General features: G+C 36.6%; 2 protein-coding genes across 7 annotated transcripts in view; one reads left to right on the forward strand and one right to left on the reverse strand.

Moving 5' to 3' along the window:
• The window catches only part of FAM185A (family with sequence similarity 185 member A), a 72,215-nt gene extending 65,318 nt beyond the window's left edge, over positions 1 to 6,897 (reverse strand). Inside the window, exons 1-2 of one of the 2 annotated variants that reach the window (XM_019744547.2) lie at positions 6,241 to 6,897; positions 3,572 to 3,681 (exon numbers count right to left, since the gene is read on the reverse strand). In XM_019744547.2, the coding sequence (XP_019600106.2) occupies positions 3,572 to 3,681; positions 6,241 to 6,676 (546 nt within the window). In that variant the 5' untranslated portion in view covers positions 6,677 to 6,897. The remainder of the gene's footprint in view (positions 1 to 3,571; positions 3,682 to 6,240) is intronic. The other variant, XM_019744548.2, reaches the window with a different exon arrangement.
• Positions 6,898 to 6,910: 13 nt separating this feature from the next.
• Positions 6,911 to 14,268, forward strand: part of CCDC146 (coiled-coil domain containing 146) — a 129,868-nt gene continuing 122,510 nt past the window's right edge. For 3 of the 5 annotated variants that reach the window (XM_074340630.1, XM_019744541.2, XM_074340629.1), the window contains exon 1: positions 6,911 to 7,294. The gene's annotated coding sequence lies outside the window, so the exon portion shown is untranslated. Of the gene's footprint in view, positions 7,415 to 14,268 lie in introns of all 5 variants that reach the window. The other 2 variants (XM_019744542.2, XM_074340627.1) reach the window with 1 other exon arrangement.

Here is a 14,268-nt window from a genome sequence, read left to right on the forward strand (position 1 = left end):
GAGAGAGAGAGAGAGAGAGAGAGAGAGACTTGATTTCACACTTGGCAACTGTGGCAGAAGCTATTATAAGTCCACAAAAATCCATTTTTTTCTCCAAAGTAAGAGTATAGCTGGGCCCATGAAGAGATGGTATTTTCCAGCTTCCTTTACCCCTTAGGTGTTGCTAAGTTTTTGCCAAGAGACTGTAAATGGAAACGCTATATGCAATTTCCAGGCTTGTCCTTTTAGAAGAGCTGGTATGCCTTCTCTATGCTCTGCCTTTTCACCAAATGAGTGCAGATTACAATAAGGCTCTAAGAGATGGCAGAGCCAGAGATGAAAGGAACCTAGAAATACTGAACAGAAAACAGCCACCCACACACTTGGACACAATTAAGAAATAAACTATAGTTGTATGAGCCATTAGATGTTTGGTCTATTTTTCAGAGTAGTTTACTTTACCTTAACCATTTACATACATCTTCAGTTCCGCTACAATTATAAAGAGAAAAATAGTAGGTAAATAACAGAGGAAGAAAAATAGCAAAAGCAAACTCACCGATATCTTGACCAGCAACAGCAGAGAAGCGTCTAAAACATTGGGAGTAAAAAATTCAAGACAAGTATATACTTTCTGGTTGCTTGATTATTCAGGGGGGAAAATAGTAAAACCTTACGCAAAACAGCCCAGAAACAAATTTCAAAACATTTAGTGAAAAGGACAAAATGAATCATAATTAAAAAGTTTATCTGTCTTATAGCATTGTAGACTACTTCATGCCCATAGAAACATGAGTTGGAAGTAAAATTACATATAATATAATCTTTTATCAAGCAGACAAGTAATTGATGAACTTTAGAAAAGAGTATCTCCAAAGCAACTGTTATTTTATATCAGGAACACTTAACCAAGCCTACATGAATTTGTACAGAATCTGTGAAACTTACGAAATTATAAGCAAAATTTCAAATACATATGCACTTTTTTCCTAAGGAGACAGTCATCAGGTTTTCAAAGAGGTGTAAGGCTCAAAAATGTTAAGAGCTATTGTTATAATTTAAAGCTCATTTAATTCCAAAAAAAGTTAAGTAGATTACAAAATTTTTAAAAATATGTAAAATAAAAGTTAAAATAAATATTTAAATCACTATTTACTACAACAAACTACTATGCTCTATTTAAAAAAAATGTAAATATGTGGCACTCAATGAGTTAAGGGTCTGCTGCCTAAAAAATTTACTTAGTTAAACGTAGTATTGTCATACATTTTGCTTGGACAATAAAGAAAGGTGGAAAAAGCATAAGTGGGGAAATCAGAAAGACCCAAGTTCAAATCTCAGCTCAATTTATTAGCTATCTGAACCTAACTAAAGTCCTCAATCTCTTGGTGCCTCATAGTTTCTTCCTTGATAAAAGGAGATAATTCAATGATTAAATGAAGGCTTAGCTAAATTTTCTGGTATATAATAAGGGCTCAATAAACAGTAGCTATTATTATTGCTATAAACATTTTATTGCATAGATCAAATATATTTCAAGTCCTTAAAATGAGTGGAAGAGAAATTGGTATTAATAGGTAATCATTAATTTGAGATAATCATTATTATACCATATTTAGAACTTAAACAAGATATTTTACCAAATGTTTCCATTTGTGAATTTAAGTCAGTTAAATCCTAAGATCTCAAGAGTAAATCTCTTAACCCTTGGTATATACCATTAGGATCCACTGGACCCAAATTTAGTTCTCAAATTTCTTTTTGAGCTATTCTATTTGTAAGGACTGATTATTTCATAACTTTTATTCTTTCTTAGAGGTCTTCCAAAAAACAAATAGAAAATATACTTATTAAAAATAAAAAGAAAACAGAATAAAACCCATTCTATCTTAAAATTACCCTGTCAGTCCACTGGACTCTTTTATAAATCTAAAATACATTACGGGATCTTTATGTTATTTTTCATATGTCTTATAACATTTTGCTACTTCATTATCCTAGGAGTTAATTCATCATTATTAGTCAATTATTCCCAATTATGCTAAAAGACACACACAAAAAATAAGACAACAGAAGACTGATGGATTTACCTAGAATGGTAGTTCTCAGCTTAAGGTGATTTTGTCCCCCAGAAGACATTTGGCAAAGTGTGGAGATATTTTTCATTCTGAGAACTGAGTCATAACTGAGAGATGTGCTATTGGCATTTAGTAGGTAGAGGCCAGGGATGCTGCACTGCACAGGTCAGCCCCTGACACACAGAATTATCTGGACCGAAATGTCAACAGTGCCAAAGCTGAGGATCCATTTTTCATTTTATGCCCACAATGGCAAAAAAAGAGAAAATTGGCAAAAAGATCTTTCAGAATTACCAGATAAATCAAAGATGACTGATAGCAGCATACTAGCTTCTAATTTTGATTTGAAACTGAAAATCTAAGACTCTGAATCTTCATCTGGGTGGTGAACATACAATGCAACATACAGATGATGTATTATAGAATTGTACACTTGAAACCTATATAATTTTACTAACCAATGTCATCCCAATAAATAAAAATTAAAAAATAAGACTCTGAGTCTTCAGAGGACAATATTTTATATGAATTTTTTGAAACTCAAGCATTGAGGAGTAAACTATATTTCTAAGGGAAAAAGGAACTATGGCATTTTCATCCAGGTAATCCTCCAACATGAAGATTTCACTGTGCAATCTTTTATAAGAACCTGAACCATCTCATTGTGCTGAAAAAGGACATGTTACAGTATTCTTTAGTCTTTTATGATATTGGTGCAACTAAATTTATTTGGAATGGTTTACATGTGGACAGATGCTAAAGGCAGGTATGCAAATAAAAGTGATTGGAACAAAACTAATAACGTAAAAATTTTTAAATGCATTAATTATTCTAAGTAGTTTATGAATCTAAAAATAAAAATGTTTTGCAATTATGAAATAAAGATGACTGATTTCTCTTCAACAAAGTTACCTGCCACCAAAGTTAACAAAACTATTGTGTTTTGAACATGCAAGTATAAGAAGTACCAGTTCTAGCAAGGATATCTAAAACCTATTAGAGATGTATTTGAAATCATTTTGAGCTAAGACCAACTTAATTTTAAGAAAATTAAATATTACACTTGAAACCTGTGTAATTTTACTAACCATTGTTACCCAAAAAATTTTTAATTAAAATATTTAAATATAAAAATGTTATTACAAAACAAGATGAATCATTTGTTGTTTATCACAAATACCTACTTAATCCTTAAGTAATGAGCTACCTGGTACACTAAAAATGTGATTAATCTAATATTTTTAAAATGTACTATTATTTTAACGTATACTTCAAAATGAAATCTAAAAGGAATATGAGGAAAAAGCCTTCAAAGTTGCTATAACCTCTCTATTTTCAGAACAGAACTAATGTCAAGGCAAAATTTTTGCAACTAATTTCTGAGTAATGAATAAATGATACTCAATATTCTTAAAATGGTACTCAGAATAATAGCTTTAACTTGATATGGCAGTTCATGGTTTAAGGGTTGTTTTAAAAATAACATTGAAACAAAATTAGAAAAGTGCTTATACCTTAATAGACTGTAAGATGCTAGTCCCCTGCTCAGTTTCAATATTGCAATTATCACATTCAATATTTTGGACTTTTATACAGCCAGACCCTGATGATTTGATATTCAAGTCTAGAAATGAAAAAAGAAAAAAAAAGTTAGTACCATGGTTAATGGGCTCCAAAGCATATTAGTACCCCCCTAGAAATCCAGCTCCTCAGTTATATCCATAATTACTGAGCCCTGGGGAGAGCAGAGTCGTCAGTAGTCTCTCCCTAAAGGTAAGGGGTCTCCACCATGCCAACACCAAATGTAATGCCCTTTTCTGCCAGTTTTTAGAAATAAAGTAGTTTTCGTTGGCCTGTATCATCTAAAGAGAAAAAGTAATATAGGAGGGAAGGAAGGGAGGTCAGAAACTCCTAATCTTATAGGCACTCCTGGGAAAAGAGAAGCTTCTTTCCCACTGAAAAAACACACACATACACAGAGTTCGAGTAAGAACACAGCAAGTTTAACAGTCATTATGGTAAACTGGATAAGTCAGTTAGCCTACTCTCTTATATTCATTAAGATTTAAAAGTTTGTTTCCAAACCTCCCCCAAATGAAAAAGCATTTTGCAGGAGTAGCATGATCAGTATATATGATCATGACTTAGGATTTCAAGTCCTATCTCTAACCTTTCATATCTAAAAAACTAAAGATATTACCATGCAGGTATATCAAAAGGTATTTTCAGTAATGAAAAATGGGAACAACTTTGAAAAACATAGTACTAAACGATATTAAGACTTCAAAATTGTGGATAAATAACAGTATTATCTGAAGAAAATTGGAAAATAAGGAGTCACAGGTGGCATCCTTGGCTGTCAACTTAAAGTGTAATCTTAAGTGTCTCTGTACAAAAATATCAAATAAGAAAACACTGACATTTAATACCTAATTCAAATAAATATTGATGATTTTACTTAAACTAGACTAGAGAAGCAAACACTATATTGCCCCAAACACAAACTACTGGGGTGCAACACCACAAATTCAGTAGTTATGGCATAAAAATCAATTTCTTGAATATGTCGCAGTCTCTCTAAAGATTTAAAATGATAGCAATATTTTGGTTGGGATTAATCTAAAATACAAAGACAATTTTACCCCATATTTACATGGATGCAAGTATAACTGCAAAATTTTTACCCAGTTAAGTAGTGTTACAACATAAGGCTTGACCTAACACAGCATTGATAGACATGGAGAAAGGAAAACAAGACTCTAAATATACTCTACCCTCACTAGACAGGTAGAGAAGTTAAGGCTAGACATTAAGTGACAGTAATACTACTTTCATCCATTCACTGAAACAAGTATCGACAAACTTGATGAATAATTAAGTATGAAGAAAACTGAATTATATTGATTTGAGGAGCTATGGAATAGACACATGGAAACAATGAAGCAGAAATGGGGTTCTGGCTCTAAAAAGTAGAATCAACAAATAACGAGGTTTGGGATCACCAACACAGGTAGTTCCATTTTTATTTGTGCTGCCATAAAATTTGGTGTATCTCTATTACAATACTTAGTCTACTTTGTACTACAATAACATATTGGCAGATCTTCCTCCCCACCCCAGACTGTTCAATTTTGAAGTCAGGGTCTCTTATTCATCTAAGCCTGTTAGAAGTTGAGAAGCAATAAAGCATAGTGGTTAAGCAGATTCCAGTCAATTCAAATCTCAGTTCCACCACTTCATCTCTGAGAGCAAACAGGCATATTGCTTGATCTACTCCTACTAGAATATAAACTTCATAAAGGCATGGATTTTTTTCTATTTGTTCACCCACAATAAATATTTACTTTATCTCAATTTCCTTATCTGAAACTGTGACAATAACAGTGTCTACTTTATAGAGCAATTATAAGGATTGAAAAGATCATCATAGAAGTGTTAGCTGCTGTTATGATCATCAACAATATCAGTCCCAGGAAGGAAGGGAACCTGGGGAGACTTTCCTACAAAAGTGTTGTCTTGTATTTGAGAAATAACATGCAACCCAAATACCTAGAACACACATCTTGCAGGCATTATCAGTTGAAGTTTTCCAGATAGTGTTACTATGTGTTTTTCTTCAAAACCTGCCACTCTCTGAAAATTTACTTAGGCCAAAATGAATGGAGACGCATCAGTTAAGAAACTGGGTGCCTATTTGAAACCAAACACTTGGTCCAGGTGAGAAATGGAAAATCCAATAGACAGGGCTGTTTGGGGACAGATCCCCAGGCTGTGAGCAGGGGGAAACGTGGATGGACTGCCATACACCATTGAAGGGATTATCAAGCAAAGTCAATTCCCCCAAAACAAATCACTTTGCTACTGACAAAGTACAATGAGTGACAGAAACAGGAACAAAGTGCCAAAGGAGAACGTTAAGGGGCTCCAAAAATGTCATTTCACATAGAACACTCCAAATCATGTTTCCATTCGATTCATAAAATGCCTATAATTAGGAAACTAATTCGTCACCACTACGGGGAAACTCAAAGTAGGACAGAAGAGAGAAGCAGCAAGGGACAACTGTAAATTAGGTTGGAAAGTCAGATCCAAAGGGACCAATTAAAAGTGCACTTCCGCCAAATTTGAGGAGGTCCTGGGTGTGCCCTGGGACCCAAACCCGTTGCAACGTCATTTCACTTGCCAAACTTCAGGGGCGCGATCACCTCCACGGACGCCCGGGGGTCAATGGTGTCAGACACAATGGCCACCTCCTTCCGCGCCTCGTCGTACTTCACCTGCAGGTCCGCCAGGTCCTGAGCCCCGCCCTCCACTCCGCTCACCGCGACCAGTACGCGGTCGGCGTCAGGGTATGTAAGGGGGTCCAGGGGCCTCACCGCCAGGTGGCACGGGAGCCGCGCCCGCAACCGACCGAACGGGCTCACCAGCAGCGCCCACGCCTTCAAAGTCCGGTGCGCGGGGCCAGGCTCGGACCCGGGCCCGCGCTCGCCCCCACCTAAGCCGGATAGCCGGGCCTGACAAGCCCGACACGCCCAGCGCCCGGTGGCCTCGCCGTCCCACACTCTGAGCTGACGGAGCCGGAGGCAGCCGAGTCCCCAGCCCCAGCGAGGGACGTACATGGCGCGCCCCTCTCGCGCTCCCTTCGATCACCTCACTCACAGCCCACTCTCGCTACCGCCAGTCGACTTTGCACTGTGCTGGCTCAAGTCACAAGGGTGACATTTGCGAGGGTTTGCTGAAGTAAGAGCAAGACTGTTCACTACATCCCTCAATTTAAATCTCAGCCGCTCATGCCTCAACAGCAAATTGAAATGTGAAAGCTCTAAGTATCCACCCGGACCGGACATCTCGCCCACCGACCTCCCCTTTCGCAAAGGCCTACGGGATAAGTAGTTCTAAAGGGAGCCAAAAAGCGAAGAGTTCCTGGCAGCTCAGAAACTACATATCCCAGGAAGCAATGCGAAGGTAGTAAGAGCAGGTGTCGCCTGCTGCTCCGAAGGCGCGCGTTCTTTGCCTCAACCCCATTAGCCATTGGACGGACGGAAAGAAAAATCTACATGGCATCTAACTGGCCAATGGAAAGAGCGGAGAGGGCTAAGTGAGCAAGGCTGTGTGGTTTCCTTGGACACGGAGGACGCGACTTCTTTAGAGAGGGTAGAGCTTTGGAGTGAGACCCTGGAGGCCATAACCTACAGAGAAAAATAGGAGCCTAAATAAGGATCAGTATCAAGGAAGGGGTAAGGAATTGCAGTTTTAAAGGTGAAAATTAGATGCAAACTAGGAGTACCGTCAGTGGGAGGTTAGGTCCAAACTTCACAAAACTAGAACGGGGTACCCTGGGATGGAGGATCTCTAAGGTAAGAGGATAAAGAGCCAGATTGGTACTTTTTGAGTGAACTCCCTCTTTGACAACAAATATAGGAATAGCATTAGAGTCCTGCTTTCTTCTGACTCTTAAGTAATCTTAGGCCAGTCATTGGACGTCTCTGGGTTTTAATTGCTCGCTTTTTAAATGAGGTCAATAATACCTTCCTTGTCTTGCCTCAAGGGGTTTTGTAAGGATCAAATCAGATAATGGACTCGAACGCGGTGCACAGGCTACGAAATTGCAGTGTAAATAAAGTACTCTATTCTTATTTTAGGGATAACGTTGCCTCTAAGTTAAGAAAAGAAAAGCTGAGCGATCAGGAATTGTGTTGACAGCAGTAGCGATCTCTTCAACTATAAATGATCCTCGGTTTTAGGGCTAAAATGAGAGAGAGAGAGAAAGAGAGAGAGAGAGAGACAAGAAGGAGGAGGAGGAAGAGGAGGAAGGGGAGGGAGGGAGGGAGGGAGGGAGGAGAGAGAGAGAGAGAGAGAGAGAGAGAGAGAGAGAGAATATCGTGCAATGGGAAGAACATGGGACTGATTATTTTCCTGCCTCTGTACCTGGTTTGTGTGTGTCACATGGTCCTGTTTATTCAACCTTAAGATGACGAGGAATTGCACTAAATGACTTTACCTTTTATTATTCTGTGGGTAATTTAAAAAATGGAAAAGAAAAGATTTATTTCTTCATTTGCTGCTTCTCTCTCCCTTTCTGTGCCACTTCCTCCTCCTACAAATTATTCCCTAAGTTCTTAGTAAAGACACACTGCAAACAATGACGTTTAACAAAATTCAAGTGCAGAAACTGAATGCCTTAAAAAACAACCTTTGGCTAACTGCAATAATCAGAATTACTGAGAGCTATCATGATAGAGAAATGTCTTAGTGAGCTGAGCTAAGGTCCATTATGGGCCCAAGTCACAGAGTTTTTTTGCTAGCCAATACATTTTCAAAAATTCAGTGTTTTCTTAAGTTATTCTTTCCTCCTTTCTGTCCTCTTAGTCTTTCCTCCCTCATTATTCTTCCTCCTAGTGAAGGCTCACAATAGGTGCTAACTTTTAGATTCACCAAGTTCCCACTGAATACTAGTTCAGTCCTTGGCTTTGTGTTTCATTTGGTCGTAATTATTCAGACTGATCTTCAAATTGACTTTTTAATGAAGACCCATGGGAATAACTTTGAAAAAGAATTTGACAAAGGAGTTTACTTAAGCAAGTTGAGAATGCACTCATATTTGTTGTACATGTGCCAATTATTTTTAGGTTAAATAGGAAATCCCTAATAGATAATTTTGTTTCTATGGTAATTTTTTCTTTTCTGAGACACACCAAGTAAATGGAATTGGCAACTGAACCTTCACTGTCTGTGGCAAAGTGATTGGTTTTACTATTTTGAAGTAAACATAATAAAACTAAATAGACTGAAAAATTACTTTTCTGATCATATGAGTTTGAAAATGATTGATAATTAAGATTAACATATTAAAAGGTTATTGATATTTCTAAAAGTCTAATGACTTATGTATCAAATCTGTCCGCATGTCAATGACTAATAAAAATATTACTGTTGTAGAATCATCTTCCAAAATCCAGGTTAGTGCACACGATGCACAGATAAAGCCAAAACAGTGAGACACCAGTGCTTGGAGATAGAGTTTTATGTGATTTGGTTAAGGTGAGAGGATGGGAGTGTAAGATCTCTCAAATCCATCTCTTCCAAAAAGCAAAGTAGGGAGTTTTTATGCAGCTGGGGAGTAAGGGAGGGGAAGTTCCAGAAAACAGAGAGAAGTCTGTGTTTCTTTAGTCATAGATGACGCTTTTTCAAATCAGACTCCTGGGTGTCAGCAGCTGGTCCCAGCTACCTTGAGACATTCTTTCCTTCTGCAAAACGAGCATAAATTCTCCTTGTGGCCCTGAAGTTATCTCCTCCCACTTAACAAAGCAAAGAAACAGTAAATCAGCAACACAAAATTACATTGTGAGAACGAGGGGTGCTGAGTTGAAGAACCAAGATTCTGCAAAATATCTCATAATTTTGTGTTAGTGATGTTATCTTTAAAGCAAAAAAACAGAAACTAGGGGCCGGCCCAGTGGCTCAGGCGGTTAGAGCTCCATGCTCCTAACTCCAAAGGCTGCCGGTTTGATTCCCACATGGGCCAGTGGGCTCTCCTCAACCACAAGGTTGCCAGTTCGATTCCTCGAGTCCCACAAGGGATGGTGGGCAGCGCCCCCTGCAACTAAGATTGAACACGGCACCTTGAGCTGAACTGCCTCCCAAATGGCTCAGTTGGTTGGAGCGCATCCTCTCAACCACAAGGTTGCCATTTCAACTCCTGCAAGGGATGGTGGGCTGCGCCCCCTGCAACTAGCAATGGCAACTGGATTGAACACGGCAGCTTGAGCTGAGCTGCGCCCTCCACAACTAAGATTGAAAGGACAACAACTTGACTTGGAAAAAAGGCCTGGAAGTACACACTGTTCCCCAATAAAAAAAAAGAGTCCTGTTCCCCTTCCCCAATAAAAAAATCTTTAAAAAACAAAAACGAAAACAAAACAAAAAAACACAGAAACTAGACATCTTGTGACTATTGTCATTGTTTAAGCTGTTATTGTTTTATGCTTAACTACCTATATTTTTCTATTATCTCAAGCAAAGTGTACTTTTAAACATTTCTCCTGGAACTTGCTTTACAGGCAAGTCCCTGTAAAGGAACTTGCATGACTAGCATACTTTTTAAATCTTTGACTATAAGCTATGTGACAACCAAAGCAATTGAAACATTTAGTTAAAGCCTATATCTGTATCTTTGACTATAAGCTATGTAACAACCAAAGCAATTGAAACATTTGGTTAAAGTCTATACCTATATCCTACAATTAAAAATTAAATTATTTAATTCTAGTTGCCAAAAATACTAGGGGCATTAAAATTACAAGAGGCGAGGCTACACTACCTTCTGTCTCTTTGACATTATAGTTTTCAAAGCATGTTCACATATATCATCTCAGGGTATCCTCACAAAACACTCTGTTTAGCGGGGCAGATATTATTATCCTCACATTATAAATGAGAAAGCAAATGCAGAAAGTTTAAGATTACACAATTAGAAGATCTGGCCCTCTTATTGCTCTGCCAAAAGGTCTTTCTATCTTCCTGACCTTTGAAGAAAAATATTATTCATCAAATGAATGGAGAATCATAGGTAGATAACTTTTCCCTCTTATTTAGAGTTTACTTGTAGGATATTTTTACATCTTCAGCTTAAAAAAAGCTATTCCTATGGTCATGAACATATACTGCTGGTGGGAGTGCAAGTTATTACAAACTTTCCAGCGTTCAGTTCAGCAATATGCATAAACTGCCTTAAAACATATGTATTCATGACTTGGAAATGACACTTTTTGGAATTTAATGTAAACATAAAATTTGGGCTATTCAAAAAAAAACTTATGTTTAAGGAGTTTTGTTTTACAGGGTTACTTATGATAGTAAAGAATTGAAGCAACTTAAATGTCCAAAAATAGGAGAGTCACATAAATTAGTATTCATCTGGAATATTATGGAACAATTTAAAATTTATATCTTGAAGACTGTTCATTGGTATGGGAAAGTTCCCATAATATAATTGTAAGGGGAAAACCTATAGTTCTCCTTCTGTGAGTGTCCCCTTTACTTTCACATTACTGCCACACTCACAACAATTCATTGCTGACACTCTAGTCACCAAGTATATGGGGCTTCTCCCCACAACAGGCCATTCTCTGCGACACTAGCTGGGTGTCCTACAATTTAACTCAATTGTGACACTAACTATGTGGAGATAATGTCAGGTTCCACAGGTTGAGAGCTCAGTCCCACGAGACTGCCCCCACCCACTTCAGATGCTAACCGCAAGTAGTAGGTCCCTACCTTACCCACAACTTCTGTCTGATTTGGCTACAAATGGGTGCTTCCCACAACCCCTTCCTTAGATTCAATTAATTTGCTAGAGTAGCTCACAAAACTCAGGAAAACATTTAACTTACATTTACCAGTTTATTAGAGGAAATGATAAAGGATACAGATAAGTAGCCTAATGGATACATAGTGTGAGGTCTGGAAGGGTCCCGAGAGCAGGAGCTTCTATCCCTGTGGAGTTGGGGTGCGTCACCCTCTCAGGGTGGATATGTTCACCAACCTGGAAGCTCTCTGAACCCCATACTATTGGGATTTTTATGGAGGCTTCGTCACATAGGCATGATAGATTATTAACTCTATTTTCAGCCCTTCTACTTTCTCCAGAGAATGGAGGTCAGGGCTAAAAATTCTGAGATTTCTAAGCATGGCTTGTTCTTTCCGGTGACCAGCCCTCATCCAGGAGACCACCCAAAGTCCCCTCATCAGAACAAAAGGCATTCCTATCACCCAGGAAACTATAAGGGTTTCAGAAGCCCTGTTTCAGGAGCCAGGGTCAGAGACCAATATATATATTTTTTCTATTACCTCACAGTAAAATTAAGTGAAAAGAGTAGAATACCAAGTTGTATGTCTAGTATGATCCCAATTTTGTTATAATAATAGTAATTTTAACATAAAATTATACATAAAAACATATTCCATAGAAACAATTCCAAAGGGAAATACACAACTTGATAACAATGGTTATCTCTAAGTAGTGAGATAATGAATTATTTCTCCATTTTTGTGTGTGTTTTCAATAGTGAACATATATTACATTTATAATTTAAAAAATGTTAAAGCATTTCTTAGCATATATTGCTTCCTAACACTGATTCAAACAAAGAAATAGGTAGAGGATTTCTTACCATCTAAATGTAAATGTCCATGAATATTTTATTTTATTTAATAATTTATATTCAATAAATGGACAGCAGAGGGCATGAGAGAGTTTTCAGAAAAATGTAACCTAAACAAAGGATTCTGGAATTCAATTTAAGTGAGGGAAGCCCTAGGAATTTGCTAAATTTCTTAATTATAACCTTTTTAGAATAAATGTATCTTATGACCTCTAGTCTTCATATGAAATTTTAACTTTATAATCTAACCTAATAATTAACAGTACTAAGAGGTATCTAATGAATATATAAGTAGTCCCATTTGAAATCTACATGTTGTTTGTTTCCAGGCAGATGATGGAAAAAACTTTGTTATTTAATAGAGTCAAGTTTCCCCACTTTAAACATCTTGAAAAGTTGCCTCGGTAACAAATATCTCAGGAAGATTCTTGAGGTAGGGGGATGTGAGTGCTTTGTACATTAAAGCAATATGTATTTGTCTGTATGTGTGGTCTGAGATAGTATTTATTACAACCAGAGAGTTTACTTATAATAGAAAAACTTTAAAAGCTTATTTTAGACTAGAGTTCTTTTAGTGCTAATGCTTCATTCTATTTCTACAAGGTAGCAATAGTATTTCAACCAGTCACACAGTACTAGCACTGATGTATCTTTTGAGTAGAAATTCCAGTTAAACTCTATATATTTTGAGGCTATGCTATTATTTATGTATGGGTTTGGGATTAATATTGCTTCCTGATAATGTTTTTGTCATTAACTAATGATCCTATTTATCTCTAATATTGCATTCTGTTTCTTGATGTATATTTTTACCTAATAATATTTTCATTCTTTTAATTCAAACCTATGACATTATATTTGGGACTAGTCTCTTATAAATAGAATATAGCTCGATATTTTAAATCTAATTTGAGAATCTGCCTCAACAGGTAAATTTAATCCACTTATACTTTTTGTAATTACTTTTACATTTATGCTTATTCTTACCCTCTTTTTTGTGTTTTCTACTAACCTTGCCTTTTTTGCCTTTTTTGTTCCTCTTTTTCTCCATTTATGTCTTGTTTTAGTCTAAATGCTTTTCTTTATTCACCTCATTCCTCTGTAGTAATTTGGAAAGCTATTTTCTTTTCTTCTAATTATCCTTAAAATTTTAGCATACTCACTTAACGTAATGAAAGTCTAATCAGTCAATATCTTCATCCACCTTTCAAATGATAGAATTCTTTAACATCAGTTTTTTCCCTTTGTCTTCCATGTCATTTATTGCCATGTGTATTTATGTACCACTTTGTTTTTGATGCCACACAAATAATTATTTTTGTTGTTGTTGTTTGTATTTAATACTTATTTAAATTTAGCAATGTTAACCAATTTATTTGCTCACCCCTTTCCTTCTAGCTTCAGTTTCATTTTTAACTGAAGTATAGCTATTATATATATTCAATTCGTCTCTAAGAAATTTCTTTAGACTTTGTCTAAAAATGTCTTTATTTTACCCTAACTCTCAAATAATAATTTGGTTGACAGTTACTGTCTCTAAATACTTCAAAGAAGTCCAGTTTTTGCTAATGATTAGTCTTCTGTCTAATTTAGCTGCTTTGTAGAGAATCTGCTTTTTTCCTTTGATTAATTTTAGAATGTTTTTCTTTGTTTTGATAGTATACAGTTTTAGCACTCTGTGAGGGTTTAGTTCCTTTTGTTTGCTTTGCTTTGTCTTAAAGTCAAGTTTATCGAGTTATAATTTATACACAATAAAATTCACTCTTTTTAGGTGTACAGCTCTATGAATTCTAGCAACTTTATACAGTCAAGTAACCACTGTGACAATCAAGATATAGAACTTTTCTATCATTGCCAAAAGTTCCTTCATGCCCCTTTGTAGTCTGTCCTTTTCCCCTCATATCCAGACCCTGGCAACCACTGATCCATTATCTGTCTGTACACTTTTCCCTTTTCCAGAAACTCATATCAATGGAATAATATGGCACATAGCCATCTGACTTAGTTTAATGTATTTGAGATTCCTCCATGTTTCTGTATATATCAGT

The sequence above is a fragment of the Rhinolophus sinicus genome, linkage group LG09, assembly GCF_036562045.2.
Source record: "Rhinolophus sinicus isolate RSC01 linkage group LG09, ASM3656204v1, whole genome shotgun sequence".
Lineage (NCBI taxonomy): Eukaryota > Metazoa > Chordata > Mammalia > Chiroptera > Rhinolophidae > Rhinolophus > Rhinolophus sinicus.